General features: G+C 49.2%; 1 protein-coding gene across 1 annotated transcript in view; it reads left to right on the top strand.

Moving 5' to 3' along the window:
- Window positions 1–21,775, top strand: part of EFR3B (EFR3 homolog B) — a 46,742-nt gene that overhangs the window by 7,635 nt on the left and 17,332 nt on the right. The window contains exons 3-7 of the mRNA XM_065890995.1: window positions 2,258–2,408; window positions 14,804–14,925; window positions 19,182–19,331; window positions 20,534–20,668; window positions 21,322–21,400. Coding sequence (XP_065747067.1) covers window positions 2,258–2,408; window positions 14,804–14,925; window positions 19,182–19,331; window positions 20,534–20,668; window positions 21,322–21,400 — 637 coding nt within the window. The remainder of the gene's footprint in view (window positions 1–2,257; window positions 2,409–14,803; window positions 14,926–19,181; window positions 19,332–20,533; window positions 20,669–21,321; window positions 21,401–21,775) is intronic.

The following is a 21,775-nucleotide window of genomic DNA, read 5'->3' as shown; positions in this document are numbered from 1 at the left end:
ATACTTGTGTTGTTTAGGGTATAAAGAGACTTGAAAATACAGTGGCTTCAGCAATATGGAAATATTTTTTCCCTCTCATGCAATAGTCCAGTCTGGGTTGGTGGGCTCCGCCCATGAGGTCATCCGGGGCTTTCACCTCTGGCCATCTATTGGCTGCCACTCTGCAGCCAGCAGGAAGAGGGAAGAGAGGACCCGGAGGACAATCCTGTCTTTCAAGCAAGCAATGCTGACGTTGCTCACATCACTCCCTCTCATTTTAATGGCAACATGGAAGTCACGTGGCCTCACCTAGCAGCAGGAGAGGCTGGGAAATGTTCCCAGTGAGCAGCCACAGCTCAGCTAAACTTCTAAATGACTAGTGAAAAGGGCAAAAATAGATTCCAGGGGAGACATTTAGCATTCTTCCCTAGACACCTAACTCCTTAATGAAAACTGTAAAGATTTTAACCAGAATAGTTTTGCAGAGTCTCCCTATTAGAAGTTAAAAGCTAACCTTTTTCTATGAATGTCTGCCTTGCTTTCTTTTTTTTTTTTTTTTTTTTTGCGGTACGCGGGCCTCTCACTGTTGTGGCCTCTCCCGTGGCGGAACGCAGGCTCAGCGGCCACGGCTCACGGGCCCAGCCGCTCCGCGGCATGTGGGATCTTCCCGGACCGGGGCACAAACCCGCGTCCCCTGCATGGGCAGGCGGACTCTCAACCACCGCGCCACCAGGGAAGCCCTGCCTTGCTTTCTTTAGAATGCAAATGCTTGGTATGTAGGGGATGTATCTTTCATGATGTGCCTTACCTGACCAAATGCTCATTATGTCACTATCGTGGAACAAACGTTGGGTTTGAGCTTCGATGTGTATTCCTGATTCTCAGTAGGAATTTGAGTTGTGACCTTTTTCTTGGGATTTAAGAGAGGCATTGAAGAAGACAGTAATTGGGGTTTGTCCTGCAAAGGCTAGTCTGGAAAGGACTGGGCATTTCAATTGTTTATTTTATTTTATTTTTCTGGCCGCGCTGCAAGGCTTGTGGGAGTCTTAGTTCCCCAACCAGGGATTGATCCCGGGCCATCAGCAGTGAAAGCGCAGAGTCCTAACCACTGGATCACCAGGGAATTCCCAGGATTGGGTATTTTTAGCATGGAGAAGAGAGGAACATGGTAAATGAGATCGTTGTTTCCATGTGGTTGAAGGGCTGGCAGGTAGGAGAAGGTTCAACTCTCTTTTTTGCTGCTTCTAAAAGTAGAATTGTGAATAAAGGATAGAGGTTATTAGGGTTTGCTTGAAATATAAAGAGGTGTTCATTTGGTTGTCAGAAAATGGGATGGGCAGCTCTTCACCAATGGATGTCGTGCGTTCCTAGTTTGTGAAAGTATTCACTTGGGTTTTAGTCTTTAGAATAATTAAGTGGTTAGAGACTTAGAATTGACACAGAGCACCTGCTGCATAAGGAGAAAAGAATTTTCATTCTGTGTCTGTCTTATTCTCCATGAGGTAAAAATGCTCCCTGGGCAAGCTGAGTGTCATGCAAACATGGTACCACTGTCAACCGCACTGTTTGATTAGTACTTCATTATGGACCTTCTGAGCTCTTCAACTCCAAAAACTGCAATTTTATGTTCCTTAACATTTGCAGTTGGCTGGTCCTCAGGCCCATTTCAGATTCTTCATAAACTTTCTTCATTAAGTTCTTTGCTTCCTCCCCACTAGAGCCTCTTTCCTTCTTTGGAACCCTCGTGGGATGTCATTTTTTTGGTAACATTTCTTATTTTCCCTTTAGAGGAGATATCTGTGTATTTATCTTATCCCTCCCACTCTAGGCTCTTTAAGTTAAAGGACTTCTTCATCCTTACACCCCTGCACTGACAAGGACAGTGTCAACAAACCCGTCTTGACTTTGATGAGTAATTCTCTGACCTCACTGGGTTTGAGTTCAGAAGCTGCTCTTCTGGGCATCAGTTCTTTCTGCTTGTATTTCCTCATGAAATGGTGTACCTTGTCTGTCCTCAAGTTCTTCATGTGTAAAATAAGGGGCTGGATGAATTCATTTCTAGGCTCCCTTCCAGCTCTGCCTCATTCTGCTTCTCAGGGCTGGGCTGGAGTGAGCACTTGTTGGAACAACTGTCCAGTCGTCAGCAACCCGGGGGAGAGCTGCATTAGCTGGATGCTGCCCAGGTGGTCACTGCACTGCCATCTAGATTGCCCCAGCCACGCAGTGGGGGCGGAACAGGCACGAGGCTGAGTGATGGCAATGATGCTGCTTTCCCCAGGTACGTGTGCATCGCTATGGAGGCGCTGGACCAGCTGCTCATGGCCTGTCACTGCCAGAGCATCAACCTCTTCGTGGAGAGTTTCCTCAAGATGGTGGCCAAGCTGCTTGAGTCTGAGAAGCCCAACCTGCAGATCCTTGGCACCAACTCGGTAAGGAGGCCCAAGGGGCTTTGCAAGTGGGAATGGTGGGGAGGGGGTGTAGAACCTCTGGGTCAGCATTGTTATGATCCATTCCTATTTGGTTTCTGATTTTTCCCTTAAATAAGTTTAGCTTAGGTGAGGCCCCAGTAGATGTAAAAATAGAAAGGGAGGTATTTCTTTGAGAGCAGGGGGTGCCCAGTGCCCTCAGAGCCTGGCCCCTGACTCCATGGGGCATACTTTGAAAGCTGTCCAGGTTGTGCTTCTTTCGAAGACAGAGTAAACGGATGTTCACAGGACAGAGGGATCAGATAAGTGGGAAGATCACAGGGAAGCAGGAAACAGGGCTTCTGGCTTAGTTCTGCCCTTTCCTAGCTGGGTAACCTCGAGCGGGTTATCTTTCATGAGCCTGGCTTCTCATTGATACCCTGAGTGGACTGAACTCAGTCCAAGCTTTGTAATGTAACTGGTCTCAGTACAAGTGCCTGCTATCATGAGGGCTTATAGTTTTGGGAGAGAAGAGCTATCAGATGTGTCAAGAACTCTCAGCTTTGCATGTATCTAACATACTTGAATATCCCGCTTGTTCTCTTCCATTTCTTGCTGTCTCTCTATTCCTTCCCCTTCAGGGAATACTTTCAGCTCCAGGTCTTCAAGCAGCTTGGTATTAAAAGCCCTGACATGCAACTATTTTACAGATATCACCAGGAAAAAAAAAATAAGTTTAAGGTTTGTCTTCTGAGCCTTCCCAACCTGACTTTTCTGAGTGTTTATTACACAGGTCACAGCTGCTTTTCTGTTCTACTTCAGTTGATTTAACCAGAAGATAGTCTTTCAACTCTTCTTTCAAAGACCAAAACTAACAGCCTATTCCCCTCTTTCCTCTCTCTGTGAGCCGCTGCCTTTGACAAATTACATATACAGTAGCTGAGGGTAAATTCTTTTGTCATGTTGCCCTGGTAACAGCTTCAGTTACTGTTTCACTTGCCCTGTTTAAGATAACTATAGTCTAGAAGAGAACATGTACATGGAAACTAAACCAGTCATCAATGCACCCAGAGGGTGTCTCCCCAGGGGTCGGCGGGGGAGACGTAGAAGAATGTAGCTGTCGGCGCTAGCATTCCCTACAGCACATCCTGGCCCAGGGTAGGCATTTTGTTAGCTACAGGCTTGAGAATTCAGAATCCTGCCAATTCCTAGATTCCCCATCACAGTGAATCACAGTATTAGCAAGAAAGCAGTTGACTAATGATTACCGTACTGCAGACAATGGAGATTATGTAAGGAGAGGTGATTATAAGAAAGTTGAGTCAGATAATTGCAATAGATTCAGAGTTCAGCTTCAGAGGCAGGCTTTGCTGGCGGTGTCCCTCAACCAGATGCTCTTTTCCAGCTCTCTAAGCCTGGGACCTCCTCTCTCTTTCTTTCTTCATCCTTAATGGATCTTTATCCAGCTTGTACTTGACCACCCCAAGGATTGAAGCTACGGTAAAACTTGTCAGCAAAAAGTCTGGTTTTGCTAATACCGTTCCTGTACATCATATGCAGTAAAGTATAATTTTTTTAATTTAAGTGCTGCTTTCAGGTCTTTAATGAGAATATCTGAACTTGGGATGACAGTGAGAGACCAGGAAAGTCAGGGGATGAGGGGGAGCCAGAGCCAGCTAAGCTCAATTATCTGCTTAGGGATTGGCTTCTGCATACCTGCCTTATTGCCTGAGAGGTCCAAATGTGTGTCTCAGGGACAGTGTATTGACCATGTGCCCTGACTTTCTGAGGTCACTCTGTGAGGATAAACTGAAAATATTAAATCTGAGAATACCGAGGTCCTTCACATAAACAGTCTAATATATTAGCCTAGTGTAAATAATAAAATTATTATGAAGGATCACGGATTTAAAGTTTGTACTTTCATCCCTACCTCACAACATATATAAAAATTAACTCAAAGTAGATTAAAGACCTAAATGTAAGAGCTAAACCTATAGATTAGAAGAAATATAGGGGTGTATCTTTATGATCTTGAATTTGGCAATGGATTCTTAGATACGACAATAAAAACAAAAGGAGCAAAAGAAAAGAGAGATAATTTGACTTCTTCAAAATTAAAAACTTTTGTGCATCAGAGGACACTGTCAGGAAAGTGAAAAGACAACCACCAAATGGGGGAAAATATTTACAAGTTGTATATCTGATAAGGGTCCAGTGACCAGAATATATGAAAAACTCTTACAGCTCAACAGCAAAAAGAAAACCCAATTAAAGTGGGCAAAGGACTTGAATAGACATTCAAGAAGAAGATACACAAATGGCCAACAAGCACATGAAATGATGCTCAGCATCACTAATCGTTAAGGAAATGCAAGTCAAAAAAAAACCCACAGTGAGATGCCTCTTCACACCCACCAGGATGGCTATGTTATTAAAAATCCTATAAAATGACATGTTGGTGAGGATGTGTAGAAATTGGAACCCTTGTACGTTGCTAGCAGAGATGTAAAATGGTGTAGACACTGCGGAAAACGGTTGAGTGGTTCCTCCGAAAGTTAAACATATAGAATTACCATATGACTCAGCAGTTCTCTCTAGGTATATACCAAAAAGAACGGAAAATGGATACTCAAATAAATACTTGTACACGGACGTTCATAGCAGCACTGCTCACAGTAGCCAAAAGGTGGAAACAACCCAGAAGGTCACATGTTATATTTCCGTTTGGCTGAGATAGCCAGAATAGGTGAGTCCATAAAGACAGAAAGCAGGTTAGTGTTTGCCAGGGTCTGGGAGGGAGAGGAATGGAAAGTGACCGATTAATGACCAAGAGGTGGGTTTCCTTTGGGGGTTTGCTTTAGTTGCAAAACATTGTGAATGTGTTGAATGCCACTGAACTATGCACTGTAAAAGGGTTCATTTTATGTTTTGTGAACTTTACCCGAGTTTTTAAAAATTGCTCTTTCGGGCTTCCCTGGTGGCGCAGTGGTTGAGAGTCCGCCTGCTGAGGCGTGGGACGCGGGTTTGTGCCCTGGTCTGGGAGGATCCCACATGCCGCGGAGCGGCTGGGCCCGTGAACCATGGCCGCTGAGCCTGTGCGTCCGGAGCCTGTGCTCCACGACGGGAGAGGCCACAACAGTGAGAGGCCCGCGTACCACACACACACACACACACACACACACACACACACACACACACACAAAAATTGGTCCAAATAAAAATTTCCCTAATAGTCCTCACACTGTCTTGTATTGCTGTCTTTCCCATCAGGATTCAGTAAAGATCATGTGTTTACTTTGTTTTCTGTGTCCCTTATGTCTCTTAACCAGTCCCAACCCCTCTCCTGCCCCTCTTTGTCTTTCATGATATTGACCAGGTCACCACTTTGCAGAATGCCCCACAGTCTGGGTTTGTCTGATTATTTCCTTGTGGTGTCCTTCGTTTTGCTCTCCTGTCTCTTATACTTCCTGCAGACTAGAATTAGACTTGAAGGTTTGACTGGATGCGGTTAAATACTTTGAGGCATAACACTTCACGGGGAGTGCTGGGTCCTGCACTGAGCATCCCAAAAGGACCACAAGTGTCTGGTGCCCCACTTTTATGGATGCTAAGTGCCATCCCAGGTTAGGGTAGTGACAGCTGGCTCTCTCCATTATAAAAGTACTTTTTTGTCTTTGCAGTTAGAAATCTGTGGAAACCACGCAAATAACCCATTCCTCACTCATTTTTCAGCTGATGTTTCTATCTCTGGTGGCATTTCTCCCCGTTCATTGCACCTTCTTCATACTCCCTTGACCTCCTGGCCCTGTCATCCCAGCTCTTCCCACCTGGCCCACCCTTCTGCGTTTCTATGGTGGGCTGAATAATGGTCCCCCAAGTATGTCCACATCCTAATGCCTGTAACCTGTGAATGTTACCTTACATGACAAAAGGGACTTTGAAGATATGATTAAGTTAAGGATCTTGAGATAAGGAGATTATCCTGGGTTATGCAGGTGGACCCCATGTACTCACAAAGACCTTTATAAGAGGGAAGCAGGAGGATCAGAGTCAGACAGAAGATGAGACAGAGAGGAAGAGATTTGAAGATGCTCCTCTGATGGCCATGAAGATGGAGGAAGGGGGCCAGGAGCCAAAGGATGTAGGTGGCTTCTGGAAGCTAGAAAGGCCAAGGAAACAGATGCTTCTCTGGAAGCGTCCAGAAGGAATGCAACCCTGCAGACCCATTTTAGACTTCTGATCTCCAGAACTGCAAGGTAATACATTTGTGTTGTTTTAGGCCACTAAATCGTGGTGATTTATTACGGCAGCAATAGGAAACTAATAGAGTTTCCTTCATTGATTCTTTTTCTGCATGTCCCCAATGAAATGTCTGTGGTCTCCAAGGTTGCTGCTCTGTCCTCTTCTCACTCTATATGCTCCCTCTGGACAATTTTATCAACCCTTGTCGTTACAACTTGTCATCTATAGACTAGAAATTCTCTCATCTTCCACACCACGACAGAAATCAGCACTGCTGGAGACCAGCAGCCTAGAAGTGGGTTCCATGAAGGGAGGTCAGGGCAGAACTGTGATGCCAGTGGAAGAGCTCAGGTCACGGGGGTCAGCGCCAGCAAATGATGGGGATCTTAGAGCAGAGGCAGCCAGTGCTTCCCTAGGTCCGTGCTTCCCAAGTGCAGGCCTTGGAGGCTGGCTAGCACGTGGGACTACTTGGGACCAGAGTGATCACCTTCTCAGGCAGTGAGACTGGGCTTTCCCAGGAGTTTATAAAACCACAGTCAGTTTTGCAAAGAATCTTGAAGGAGGAAAGATGTAATATGGGTAGACAGGGGAGGATGTCCTAGGTCTAGGGAATCACTATGCCCAGGTTGGCAGGCGATTTGCAGGGCACGATCATGTCACAGTAGGACTGTTCCTCTGGCTTTAGTGAAGACTGCTCCCGGGAGTTGCTGTAAACAAGAGCAGTTGGGAGAACGGGGTAGGGGGTGTTAAAGTCAAAACCATGTGGTTTACAAGGTCTTTTCCAGCTAGGGTTCATCTTAGTGCAACAGAACAACCATTCCCATTTTTCCTTATGTAGGTTAACACAACGAAAAGGCCTGCAGTCCTACCATGAAAGAGTTGGGGTTCTCTCTATGCCCAGTATTTTATTTTTTGGCTGTGCTGAGCGGCACATGGGATCTTAGTTCCCCGACCAGGTATCGAACCCGCGGCCCCTGCAGTGGCAGTGTGGAGTCTTAACCACTGGACCACCAGGGAATCCCTCTGCCCAGTATTTTACACTGTGGTTCTATTGTTGATGGCAGGGAGTTGGGTTCAGAATGCCCATCAACAGAAGAGAGAAAGGCTGACTTCTGCTTCGAGAGACTTGGCTAGTGCTGAAGTGAGGCCAACCAGCTCAGCTTCTTCTCCAGACCCAGGGAGAGCTGGTTTTGCAATGTCAATATTTGGAGCTCGCTTTCTCTCTATTGACCCAGCCCCTTAGTAACTCTCAGTTTTCACACAACCGTGTCTCCTTCCTGCTTGTGCCAGAGGGTTGGTAATCTCCTCCAGCAAACTTGGCACCCTTTGTTGTATATGAAGAGCTGAAACTTTGGTCTTGGAAGGGTGACCCTAGTGGTGCCCTTGGCCTTTGAAGTGTCATATCTTCACAGTCTCCAGTTTGTTGCTATGGAGACCTTCCTCATCATTGCAATATCTTAAAAAAATAAAACAAAAAAACCCCCAACTTTATTCTTTCACAATCTTGTGCATTAGGCAATTAGCATTTTAACAAAAGCCATTTGTAAAGTATGACCTAACAATGGTAGGGGTGAAGCAGCCAGGAAGTTCCTGCTGTATCAAGTGTTTAAAACATCAGTGAGTCACACAGGTAAATGGGCCCAGTGAAAACGTATGGAGTGTTGACAGCAAGCCAGAAGTCCACTGGGGGAAAAATGAGGTGATAACTGTTAACTCTGATGGGCTGGTCATACCAAGCCCATGAGGCAGCTGCTCTTGCTGGCCCCGTTGTACAGATGGGGTGACCGAAGCATGGGGAGCTTCAGAAACGTGCCTCCTATCAGCCTCCTACCAAGTGGGAGGTAGGATTCAGAAATGCATTCTGGCTCCAAACCCCTTCTCATAATCCTAACGCTGTTCTGCCTCTAATAGGAGGGATGAAGGCTCTATTTTATTTTATTTTATTGTTTTGCGGTACGCGGGCCTCTCACTGTTGTGGCCTCTTCCGCTGCGGAGCACAGGCTCCGGACGCGCAGGCCCAGCGGCCATGGCTCATGGGCCCAGCCGCTCCGCGGCATGTGGGATCTTCCCGGACCGGGGCACGAACCCGTGTCCCCTGCATTGGCAGGCGGACTCTCAACCACTGCGCCACCAGGGAAGCCCCGAAGGCTCTATTTTAAACCCTAGAGTCTCAACCCCATCTCAGCCAGGTTTGGGCATGTTTCCCAAGTGGACTCCTACAGTGGGTGTGGTCCCATGACCAGGTCCCCCGGATTTGATCCTCTGAACCACAATTACCAAAGTTTCCATTTTGGCCTCCTCCTGTCAGCCCTGGAGGACTCAGGAGCAGCTTGAGGTGGGCTCCCTCGGAGCTGCCCCCATGGGGCTACTGCAGGCCAACGTTCCCTGACCAGGTCCTCTGGGCAGGTCGTCTGTGCTGTCGTAGTTTCAGACTCAGGGAAGGGAAGCTCCTCCTGACAAGCTATCAAACCAAGGGTTCCCAAGGATGCTCAGAGATCCTGGTACCAAATGTTGCCTCTCTTATTAGCCCTGGTGCCACCCGTAATGTAATAAACGGGGTTCAGTCCCTCTGGATGGCATCGAGTGCAGCCTCATCACCAGATCTCGTAACAGAGCAAGAGTCCCAGAGAGCGAGGCGACGGCCTGGCTGGTCGACAGCCTGAGCCTGGAGGCTGCAGCCTCCCGGGCCTCAGAGATGGACCCCTTGGTTCAACCCCAAGCCACCCCAGTTCAAAGGAGGTGGCCATCTCTCCAGCCTTGACTGGCCTCCGTTACCAAGGACAGGAGGAGGCCAGAATATACTGCTTAAGCTTTCTTCCTCCTAGCCTGCCTCGGATCATTTCCACAGCTACTGGTCCAGCTTTCCAGTAAAAGAACAAAGGACGTGGGGTCTGTAGATGCCCTGCCCCAGAATCTCCAGGGTAGGAGTTGGTGGGGCGGGGGGGGGGGGGGGGGGTTGTTCCGAATGCAGATGCCTAGGTCCTACCCACAGAGAGTCTTGTTCAACAGGCCTGGGGTGGCTCAAAAGTCTACATTGTCAACAAGCTCCCCAGGTCATTCTGATACACAGTAAAATTTAAAAACCACTGGTGGAGGGCAGAGAGCATCAAAGTATCAGAATTCCCAAATCTGAGCCCCAGCTCCACTTGTCACAAGCGGGTTGACCTGAAATAATTCAGCGGCGCCCTTAGAGCTTCAGTTTCCTCATCTTCACAATGGGAGCAGTATCGCTCCTATTATACTCGCTGGTTTGCCAAAAATTATGTCAGGTAATGGATGTTTCAGTAGGCTGGAAAATGGTCCCCCAAAAGATGTCCACGTGCCAATCCCTGGAACCTGCGGATGTCACCTGATACGGAAACAGGGTCTCTGCGGATGTGACCAAGTTAAGGATCTTGGGATGGAGAGATTATCCTGGATTATCCGGGTCGGCCCTAAATGCAATCACAAGGGTCTTAGAAGAGAGAAGCAGGGGGAGATTGGACACAAAGGAGGAAACAATATGCAGACAGAGGCAGAGACTGGAGGCATGCAGCCCCGGGAAACTAACATGATGCCTGAGCGGCAAGTGCCATAGAAATATTTAATGTTGTCATTTCTCAGAATATAGGCGTTAACTCCTTTCGCAGAGTGCTGCCATCCACACGTGGCGTTAGAGATGGGGCATGGGGCCTGGTGTGGCTCCTCCAGACACAAACTCCCGTGTCTATAAATAGCTTCTTCAAGGAATATTTTGAAGGCTCCCAACGGAACAAAGTATGAGTCAAAACAAAGCAAACATGCTTCACAATAACCATATTCGAAATTGTTTTTCTAATGAAGTGGAGCAGCAGGCGCTTGGAGAGTGGAGTGCTGTCTGTGAAGCAGTGTCTTGAATGTATTTGTACATCACCCTGCAGACGCTCGTTCCACGACTGTGCGTTGCTGAGTCCTGCGGACTGTAAAAAGTTTAAGCCTCTTAGAACTAGGAACCTCACTTACAGTAAGCCTTGAATTCACTCAGTTCCTGTTATCCCAGGAAATCAGGGAGCTTTTCTTAATTATCTCCACTTCATTCACATTCCTAGGAGGTGATATATGCATGTTAAAGAGATGAAAACAAATGCTCGGCCACATCTTCCCGGTTTTGCTGTGCCGGCTACCCAGAGCTCCCATCGAGCCCCACCTCCTTGTCTCTCGGTGCTGGGCTCTGTCCCATCCTATTGCACTAACTGACCTTCGGTTCCTGAAGGGTGCTTCAGGGGGCTTGGCCCTCATCTTCCAACTTCCCTGCCACTGTCCTCAACTCCCACCCTCGGGCACCAGGGTGGCTGTTAACTCATTTCCTTCTTTCCATATTCACACCTGCCCCCGGCATCCTGCATGGCCACCTGCATGGTTCACGCTGCCCATCTGGGCTCCTCCTCTGTGATTGTCTGGCTGGAAAGGACAAGGGTCACACTGCACCAGGGCCGAGGACCGGAGTTGATGAGCAGACCATTAAAGACCCCTATCACCATGCTCACTGCAGCGCAGAGCCCTGAGCATTCCTCCGGGCAGGCTCTGCATACATCCCTCGTTTAACCCTGGTGACACCCCGTGGCATAGGCCCCATCACCCCCACTTTTCAGATGAGGAAACAGTGGCTCAGAAGTTAAACGATGTCCACAGGCACACAGGTGACAAGAAGCAGAGTGAGGACACGGCTGGCTGACTGTGGGCCCGGCAGATGTAGGCGAGTATAGTCCACTTAAATAGACCACCATCATGTTAAAATCGAAAATTGAGAAGGAGACTCAAAACTAAGTTTCCAGGGAAGGAGACTCTAGAAGAGTAAAAATCTGGGGATGCAGAGAGTCACGAGAGAAAAGAGTGAGGGAATTTTCCAGTGAGCTTAGCAGCTGTGGCTGGCCCAGCTAGGGGAGATTCAGGAGTGACTGCTGGGCCGGCCTAGAAAAAAGCCTCTGTAGTTCTAGGAAAGGAATCCCCATGCGTGTTTTCTACCCTGCGTTACCTCTGTGGCTATCACAGAATGTTCCATTTTTAAAAAATTGGGGCTTCCCTGGTGGTGCACTCGTTCATGGGTTTGAGCCCTGGTCCAGGAAAACCCACATGCTACGGAGCAACTAAGCCCTGCATGCCACAACTACTGAAGCCCACATGCCACAACTACTGAGCCTGCACTCGAGAGCCCGCGAGCCACAACTACTGAGCCTGTGTGCCGCAACTACTGAAGCCCCCGCACCTAGAGCCCGTGCTCCGCAACAAGAGGAGCCACTGCAATGAGAAGCCCACGTACTACAACTAAGAGTAGCCCCCGCTCACCGCAGCTAGAGAAAGCCTGCACGCAGCAACGAAGACCCAATGCAGCCAATATAAATAAATAAAATTAATTAATTAAAAGAAATTGATTGTAATCTCCACTTTAACCTTGCAGCCAGGGTGTCGTAGTCGAAATCTTCAGCAGCCTGTACGGTGCGGAAAACAGTCAGAGCAGACTGGGCGTGAACAGGGCTCCGGCCATGCCACCTGACGCGCCACCAGTCCTCGAGGTTCCACGGCACTGGAGGAAGGGGACAGTCAAGGTTGAAAGTGAAGAGGCTTGGGAATTCCCTGGCAGGCCAGTGGTTAGGACTCCATGCTTTCACTGCCGAGGATGGGGGTTCGATCCCTGCTCAGGGAAGTAGGATCCTGCAAGCCACGTGGCACAGCCAAAAAAAAAAAAAAGTGAAGAGTCTTGATGTCACGTCCACAGAGATCAGGAATCGTTCCATGAAGTATCAGCGTGGGGAGCGGGGCCAGAGGGAAGGGAGGCCGCCAGGTTGCCTGTCAGGGATCCTGCTGCGTTTCTCAAGCGTGAGCCTCAGACCATCTAACAGGTGAATCTCCTCCAGTGCTGACTCAGCACGTCTGGGGCTTGTGGCAGATATCTGCATGGTCACGGAGACCCCTCGACTCTGTTGTACCGCAGTGTTTGGAAACCAGTGGCCTCACTTCTGCAGCCCTCTTACAAATGCCAGACTAAGGTCCCCTCTGGCGGCTTCTTCATTCTGTGTTTGTGCTCCCTGACAATATCCACCACCCTCGCCTCCCCAGAGCACCTCTCCTGGGTCATTTGGCCTGAGGCGCTAGAGGAAGCCAGGAGCAGGAACAGAGCTGGAGGTTTTCTGGGCAGAGCTCTGTTGGAGAGGCTCGTGGTTGAGACCTGGGTTTCTCCTGCAGGACCCTGGGCAATTATGTAACATTTGTGGGTCTCAGTCTCTCTGTAAAATGAGAATAATAATATCTCTCTAACTTAGAGTCATTTTAAGAAACAAAAGAGCTGATGTATGTCAGATGCTTAGGGTAGTACCTGATACATATATGTTCTAAACATCATTGCTATTAGCCCATAAACTCCTACACCAGTGACCATGAAGTCTGATTATTCATTCTCCTGACATACATTTGGGTTTACACAGTCACTATATACTGGGGACAAAGTCTTTGTTTGACTGTTTCTCCTTTATTACTGGCCTCCTTTCTTTTTCAGTCTTGTTTTGATTATTCTGAAATGCATGCACCCTCGCATACACGTAGTCTTATCTTAAGCTGCCTCGTCATATTTGAAGTAGATATAGCATCGATAAAAAAATAAAGAAATGTCGTGAATGAAGACTGGGCTGCTTATTTCACACATGGGAAAACCAAGACAGAGGAGAAGTCAAATGTCCCACTCAAAGGTCACCCCACCAGTTAGAGGTAGATCTGCGGTTAGAAGCGCATAGCTGCATGAGCCCTCTCAGTGGATGGACCAAGCCAGGCTTTGGCCGTGGGGAGTGCAGCCTGGGAACATCCTGTTGGTGGTTAAGAGCAGCAGTGCACCCAAATTTAATTTCAGCCTCGGTGTCAGCCTAAGTCTGTGTGCTATAGCCCGTGGGGCTTAGGAAGATCACGTAGCCAAAGGCCAGCTCTATCGTTGTTTCTGGAACTCCTGAACTTGGGTCTAATCAATGATCTTGTGATCACATGGATTACCACTATGCCTCTTCTGCATAACCCCGTCAATGAGGCAAGCAATGTCATTTGGGTTTATTGCTAATATCAGAATACTTCCACATATATGTGTGCATTTTAGATGTCACTTAGAAGGGAAGATTTCCTTATCTGCTTTGCATGTTGAGGTTTTATGATTCAGCAGAAAATGAATGCATATTTATTATTGCAAGAACCAAACACTGTAATAGTAAGGATGCTTGTGGAAGTTGCTAATTTTCACCCCCAAAAAAGTTATTAACAACTTTTAAGTAGTTAGATGGAGAAACAGGTTGACACTTGATACTCAATATTCTGAGTGCGCTGATGAGATGATTTTAGGAATAACAGTATGTCCTCTTTGAACCAACGAAGGTTTGTAAAAATTATATAATAATACAAGGCAGAATAGTGGAGAATGTAGTCCAAGTTTAGTCCGTTTAGAGTTGTTTGTGGTATTAAATTCATAACATTAAACAAAATAACCTATAAAAATTATATTTAACTTTTAGTAATTTAACTCCACTCAGTCTGTGATTCTTGCTTCTCTGAGAGACTCATTTGAAATCAAGTCCCTATTTAGAGCTGCAAATGTGCAGCCTGGTGATGACAGAAGGAATCTAGCGGCTGAGAATGCTGAGCAAGGCTTAATGAACCGAAATTGCAAACGTTAAAAGTGTACTCAAAATTTTAACAATAAAGCGTAATTACGGTTTTAAATCAAATTTCAGCGCTGTCCTGGTTTCCCAGAATGCATTCTAGGGTGGTGCTCTGTGCTTTGGCCTTGGCTTTTGCTCAGTTTCCAGCGTTATTCCTCACAGCCTTTCAGCCTGTATGTTTGGGGCAGCTCTGGATGTAAATGGGAGGAGGAACTTAAGTGACTGAGCCCCTTCTCTTTCTCTTCTCTTCCATCCTCTGCTCACCCAGCAGGGGAGGGCTGAGAAGGGCCAGGGGTTCTGCTTTTGTTGTGTAGAAAGGAAAGGAGAACTCAGAAACTCAGATTTTCCGAGTGTGCTCTGGGAGGTGGACTATAGCCAGATCCTGAGATGCATGGTTCCTAAGATGTGTTTTCTTGTGGCTTTACTATGGCAAAGGGCCTGGGGGATGCCAGGTCCCCGAGGCCAAAGGCGAGGAGCATGGCGGGTCACCTCACGATGCATTTCCCCTCTCCCCCCACACAGTTTGTGAAGTTTGCCAACATAGAGGAGGACACCCCATCCTACCATCGGAGCTACGATTTCTTCGTGTCTCGCTTCAGTGAAATGTGCCACTCTGGCCATGAAGACTTGGAGATCAAGACTAAGTGAGTATAAGGGAAGTTGAGGAGGCTGTGCCTCTAATGGCAGAGGCATTGATGGTCCTGCAGAGCTCCCAGCCCGGACTGCGTGTCTGATTTCACTGGCGTTTACCGAGGCTCTGATGTTGCTGGTGGGGAAGGGGCACCTGGCGGGACTTAGATGGATGCGTGGGCAGAGCTAGGCTCCCAGCACATGCTTTCTAAAGGAACAGCCTCTGGGGACAGAAAACAGGGTGGGACCTAAGGTGACGGTCCTCTGAGCCCAATTTGAGAGCCAGCAACACACACATGTACACACTTGTGCTCTCTTTTGTTCAGAAGTACATGCCTTTATACACCCTAGAAACACTCCCACTCACCACTCTCCATCAAAATATACACCCACATATAAAAAGCTGAAGTCCTCACACTGGCTGATCCCTGCCACCCTCCTGAGTTTATCTCCTCCACTCTCCCCTCCTCATTCCCCTTCGGCCACACAGGCCTCCGTGCTGCCTTGGAAACACACCTGCCACAGTGCCTTTGCACAGTCTGTTCCTGTGCCTGGGATGCTTCCTCTGTGGAGCTGTACAGCTCACTCCTTCACCTCCTTCAAGGCTTTGCTCAAGTGTCCCCTTGTCAACAACGCCTTCCCCTGACCCTCCCCTTCTCCCTCACCCTGCTGTTTTTATTTCCCCATAGCACTCATCCCCTTCAAACATGTTCCATAATTTACATATGTTTCTCATTCATTGTCTGTCTCTCCCCACTAGAATGTAAGCTCTGTGAGGACAGGAGTCATTGTTTTGTTCTCTGACGCATCCCAAGTGCTAAGACAGTGCCTGGAGAGCAGCAGGCACTCACGACATACTTGTTGAGTAAGTGAATGAAGGAAAGGATGCTTTTCAGATAAACATCTTGAATTACAGAACACACTTTTACACACACATACTCACACTCACAAAAAAACTTACAGAAGTACACTCATTGACATAGAAATTAACCCCCTCAATGAAATCACAAAGAAATTCACACAAATATATGCTGATACCGATAGATAAAGGATGAGAAGTAAACCACTGCCTACAAAGAGTGCTTATCAACCTGGGGAGGCAAAATGAAACACAGGAAAAGGAGGAGGAAGGAGGGAAAAGGGCTGAGCTGTCCTTACCAGGCAAAGCTGCAGGAGTCGGAGAAGGAAGGGACTGGGGGCTGAGGCTGGGTGGCCGACATGCCCACGGGAGACTGGGTCTCCATGGCTTTGTTCCAGAGCTCAGCCCCTGGCTTCTTCCTGCATCACGTCAGCACCGCAGTGGGCCCGAGTGCACGTGATACGCAATGGCATGGTCCGGGAGCCCTGTGTGCCCCTAAACTACAGCTTCCTCACCACGGCTGCTGGTCTGGTTCGGAGAAACAGGACGTGAACCCCTCCATCCCCCAGGCTGCCTGTTCCCAAAGCTTCCAAGCTGTGAAACGGCTCCGGGGCAGGACCCTGTGTGACTGATGGCAGTGTCCCTGCTCCCCAGTCTCGCCTGTCTTGGACCAGCCAGGGGCTCCCTGGGGCTGTGCTGCTGCAGTGCCTCTGTGGGGCCAGGGGGGTCACGGGAGGAAGGAGCCCCCGTCTCCCCAGCGCTGGTTCCCTCAGCAGCTACCTCGCTCCAGAACGGCTGTGAAGAGGCAGAAGGGGCTGGAGCAGGTGGGGTGTGTCCAGAAGCAGGTGATGGGGAAGGGGGGGACTGTGACCAGGTGTGGCTGTAACAGGTGCGGACCGCAGGTAGAGCCAAGCTCCAGGAGGGGAGGGGACACTCATCATGCCGTTCTACACACACACACATACTCACACACATAAGCACACAACTGCATACACAACCACATGTGCACACACATACAGTGGCCTGCGGAACTGCACACACACACACAGTCACATACACTGGCTGTATGACACACATACATAACCACAATCTCACACAAACCACACACTCATACACGTACAACCGCACACACACACTCCACAGCAGGGGACGAGGCACAGAAGCAGACACGGTCGCACCGTGTCCTGATGGTGTGGGGAGCGACTGAAGGTCAGGAGAAGGGTGCTGAGGTTTGCTTCTGGCCACCGGGCGGTGCCATCAGCACCCACAGCCTGGCACCTGCCACCCATGGAAGCAAGGCTGCCGGGGTGAGAGGAGTTTCTCCCTTTGTCTTGTCTCCCATCCATAACCTCCCTGCACCCCTCCCCTTCTCCCTGAGCTCTCCCCTGGTCCTTCGCAGCCTTTGCAGAGCCCAGAGCTCCTTTCCAAGAACTACCGTTGGGTCTCATGAATAGGTGTGTGTGTGTGTGTGTGTGTGTGTGTGTGTGTAGTCCCCTTGGGTTCAGAGACTTCCCAGCCCCTTGCACGTGGGCAGGCCTCCACCGAGCCCATTATAAGGAACAGTAAGAGGATGCTTCTCCCCCAGGCCTGATCAGCCAGCTCTGGGCATCATGGAATGAAATGTGTACCTATGTGGAAGGGATTCTGGGGAGATTGAAAGAGTGAAGAAAAATTAATTCAGTCACACATAAGGAAGCCCTGGGCAGAAAAGTTTCCATCCCCTGGGCCTGGTCTCCTGCCAGCCAGGCTCTCTTGGGTGGGACATGAGTCCAGCACGTCTGGGGTTTATTTCTGTAGTGCACTAGGGAGCGCCTTTAACCTGGAGCCAGGAACAGTTAGCAGAATTGTATTACGGTTACTTCGTCCTCAGGTCAGCTCAGGGTGCTGACTTGGTTCAGGATTAGGGTAGCTAAGTGTTTGCCCAGGGAATCCTTGTCCATTGCCAGCAGCCCTGGGCCAGGGCCAGGGGATGATGGTGCATTAGGCATCTCTCACCACCTGGTTATGGTCTCCGCGTAAAGCTCAGGGTAGCGCCGTGGTAACAGCACTTAAAACTGAAGCTGAAAAAAAAGTAAAAAAAAAAAAAAAAAAAAAAAACTGAAGCTGAAATGACAAATGGCAACTAAATATTTAGAAAAACTGCTCAACTCCAACAATCATCAAAAGGATACGAAGTGAAATCGCTACAAGATACGAGGATTCTTCTGAGCCACAAAATTAGAGCAGATGTTTAGAATGAGATCCCTAGTGTGAGGCAGGCACAGTGAGGACGGTATTCTCCTGCAGCTTGTGCACTGGGCGTGGGGAGAGGAATCTGCCAAAACTGGGAGCCCTTCATTCCTTCCCTTTCGATTCAGTCATTCTCCTCATGGCAATGATTTGGAAGGTAGTCAAGTACTTTGTACAGCGATGTCCATTGCAGCATTATTACAGAAGCAGATTTAGAAACAACTTAAATGACCAATAGGCGACTAGTTCAGAAAGTTCTTTTAACAGTGTAGCACATAACCATTCAACGTGTCTGCGAATGAATGATGCAGGGAAATGCTTGTGATAGAATGCTATAGGTGAAAAACGCCAATGCAAACTACATATGCAGCAGGTTCTTGATCCTGTTCTACGTTTATACACAGAAGAAAGGAAAGACACCAAAATGCCAATGATAATTATCTTTGAGCGGCGATGGCAGGGGAAATCATCGTTACACTTTTCTATAATTAGCATGTATTATGTTATAATCAGGAAAAAAAAAAAAGGTTTGGTTAAAAAAAGGAACTTCAGGTTGAAATAAATGGCCGGTAAAGAGGGCCGCCTCCTGCAGGGCTGTGCTGATCCCTGAGTCAGCAGAGTGGGAACTGGGGATGTGCAAAAGGGGTCTCCTCTGTGCTCTTACTCATTTCCCCTCTGCTTTCTCAGCCAGCTTAGTCCCAGCCAAGACCTCTTTGTGCCTGAGAGCCTGACAGCTCTGTGCCTCCCCCTCCAGATCCCCTCCCCCTCCAGATCCCCTCCCCCTGTAAGTTGCTCACAGCCCTGGTTTCTGCCTCATCTGTTCTTGGCAGCACTTTGAGCTCTTATATCTTGGGCTCAAGCTAGAGAAAACCCAGCTGGGTATTAAAGAGCCTGGAGAAACTGGGCACCCTAGGGATGAAGCCCGGGTGGTACGGGGCAAGGGCTGTCTGGGAATCTCCAAGACAAGCCAGAAGACGTGGCCTTCGTGCTCACATCCACCAGCACAAGAAGGCGGCCAGCCAGGAGGCCAAGTCACATGAAGAGTAGAAGGTGGGCTCTGTTCTGCCTTTTGAGGGACGAGTGCATCCCTAATCCCCTCGCTGTACTCCTCTCCTTGTCACAGAAGCTGGACTTGTCAGGGCTTGGAGACTTCATGGCCCCATGTCTCCCTTTTCCTTACAGAATCCGAATGTCAGGTATCAAAGGTCTACAAGGGGTGGTGAGGAAGACCGTGAATGATGAACTGCAGGCTAATATCTGGGACCCACAGCACATGGACAAGATCGTCCCATCCCTGCTTTTCAATCTGCAACACGTGGAGGAGGCAGAGAGGTGAGCAGGAGAGGGGGGAGCTTGCACGCGGCCCTGCAGCCCTCCCAGGGCACTTGGCAACCACACGGCTGGGTTGGTTGGTAAAACCCAGCCCCAAAGTCAGGGCTCTTGGCTTTTGTGGCTTGTTCTGCAGTGAGTCCAAAGCTGCTTCCCTAGGAGCCTTGGCTCTGGCCTTCTACCAGCCTGCTGTACCCCTTAAGGTCTGCATTCCTGAAGGAGAAACAGTAATGGTGCTGGGCTCCCTGGGGTAAGTGTGTGCTGAACACAAAGAACCAAGAGTCGGGTTCCCTTGGTCTTTCTAGAAGCAGCAGGCCAAGGAGGTTTTTAAATGCCTTTCATGGTTCCAGTTGCCGAGGAGGACCTTTCTTCTCTCTCACTTCCTAGTGGTGTTCTAGTCCCTTAGAAATGCCCACTTGACCAGCCAGCAGCCACTTGGCACGAGTTACAGATACTGGGTCTTAATCTGGGAAGCCCCAGACATGGATTCTTCCTGTCTCTGCCCCTCACTCTTCCCCTCTGTGAAGTGGGATGGAGGGAGAGTTTCACGGTGCTGTCCACGTCGGCTGGGCATGACGCCGATTGAAGATATCGTGGGTTCCCCACTTTCTGTCAGTTGAGCCTGCGCTGCTAGAGCCGGTTGGGAAATTTAGTGTGCCCTCTGGTGGTTGTTCCTGGAATAGCATTTCACTGACAAGATCCCTGGTGGTGTCAGGTGGAGGTGGGTGGGTACCACTGAGTCGCACCTAACTAAGCCAACACCCGTGCCTTTCCCACTTTTTCCCCTCCTTCCTCTCTCCCCTTTTCTTCTGCTTTCTCCAACTCTGTCGGCCTCCCTCTCTCTTATCTCATCTGTCGTTCCTTCCAAAGCCTTGGGGGCATGGAGACACTCGTGGTCTGCGCCTCCCCAGGCCCATGGTGCTCAGGGCATCTATCCTTCCCACAGAGGCACATCAGGCCTGTCCCTAGGATGTCCAGAAAAAGAACTTTATCCCTCCTCCCACAATCTTCCTCCACTGTGGGCTTCCTTACCCCCATTTAACTTCTGACAGCCTCAACACCTCCCCTGTGACCTAGTGCAGCCCACGTCAAATTCCTGCTTGTCCTACTGGGACCATTTGCGTGAGGGAAGCACAGAAGGCCTGCACAAAGCGACGCCCAGCTGTGCATTCCATCCCTCACCCGTGGGCTGTGTGTTTCCACAGCCGGTCCCCCTCCCCCCTCCAAGCACCAGAGAAGGAGAAGGAGAACCCTGCAGAGCTGGCTGAGAGGTGCCTTCGGGAACTGCTGGGCCGGGCTGCCTTTGGCAACATCAAAAACGCCATCAAGCCTGTTCTCGTGTGAGTGTTCCCCTTCCCCACCCACCCGCCTTCAGCTTTGAACAGTTTCAGGTCCGGCACCTCCTTGCTGACTCGGGAGGAGGGAAGGAGGTGTTACAGTTGTGGTGCTTCGGCCAAGTGGGTCCCTTCTCTGTGCCCACGTTCCCCGCACTGTGGCATCAAAAGCTACCACATTGTGGGCTTCCCTGGTGGCGCAGTGGTTGAGGGTCCGCCTGCCGATGCAGGGGACACGGGTTCATGCCCCGGTGCGGGAAGATCCCACATGCCGCGGAGCAACTAGGCCCGTGAGCCATGGCCGCTGAGCCTGCGCGTCCGGAGCCTGTGCTCCGCAACGGGAGAGGCCACAGCAGTGACAGGCCCGCGTACCGCAAAAAAAAAAAAAAAAGCTACCACGTGGTGACCGAGCACAGTTTTGGGGAGAGGAGTTGGGAGGAGGAAGGTGCCTGGCTTCATTCCTGAGCCCACAGCTGCAGAACCCTGTTCGTTGACTTCTCGTACTTCCCTTCTCTCACCTACACCTGAAAGCCCTTGCTACTTACCTGGGAGCTTCGAGAGGGGCTGGGTCTCTTGGGGGGTGACTTTCTCCCACCAAGCTTCTCCCTCCTAACATCACTTGCGTTTCATAGTTACTCTCCATATTTTCTCCCTCACAGCCACCTGGATAACCATTCTCTTTGGGAACCCAAGGTGTTCGCCATCCGTTGCTTTAAAATCATCATGTACTCAATTCAGGTACGGTGGCTCCCCTGGTCCAGCCTGTCCCTCTGGCCAAGGTGGCGCCTCTCGGAGCGGAACGGTGCACGCCTGGAGAAAACCAAGTGTCCTCTGTGACTTCTCCTAAGCCCCTAGTTGTCTAAACCGGTGCTGCTTAACCTAGTCGTGGAGAAGGACTAGTTTAGTTTCCAATATGTCACAGACCCATACTTTATAAAACACAAAAAGAATTGTTAGAAAAAACAAACGACAACCTCATGCAAAATACAAGCCCACAGACCATAATTGGCTGCCACGGCTTCTGTCAAACTGCTGACTCAACACCTACTCTCAATTTCCATACTTAGCTCAATGTAAATGGGCATCAGACAGATCTTGAACTGGCACCAGACC

The sequence above is a fragment of the Phocoena phocoena genome, chromosome 14 (assembly GCF_963924675.1).
Source record: "Phocoena phocoena chromosome 14, mPhoPho1.1, whole genome shotgun sequence".
In the NCBI taxonomy this organism is placed as follows: Eukaryota; Metazoa; Chordata; class Mammalia; order Artiodactyla; family Phocoenidae; genus Phocoena; species Phocoena phocoena.
This window is presented reverse-complemented; position numbering and strand designations above follow the sequence as displayed.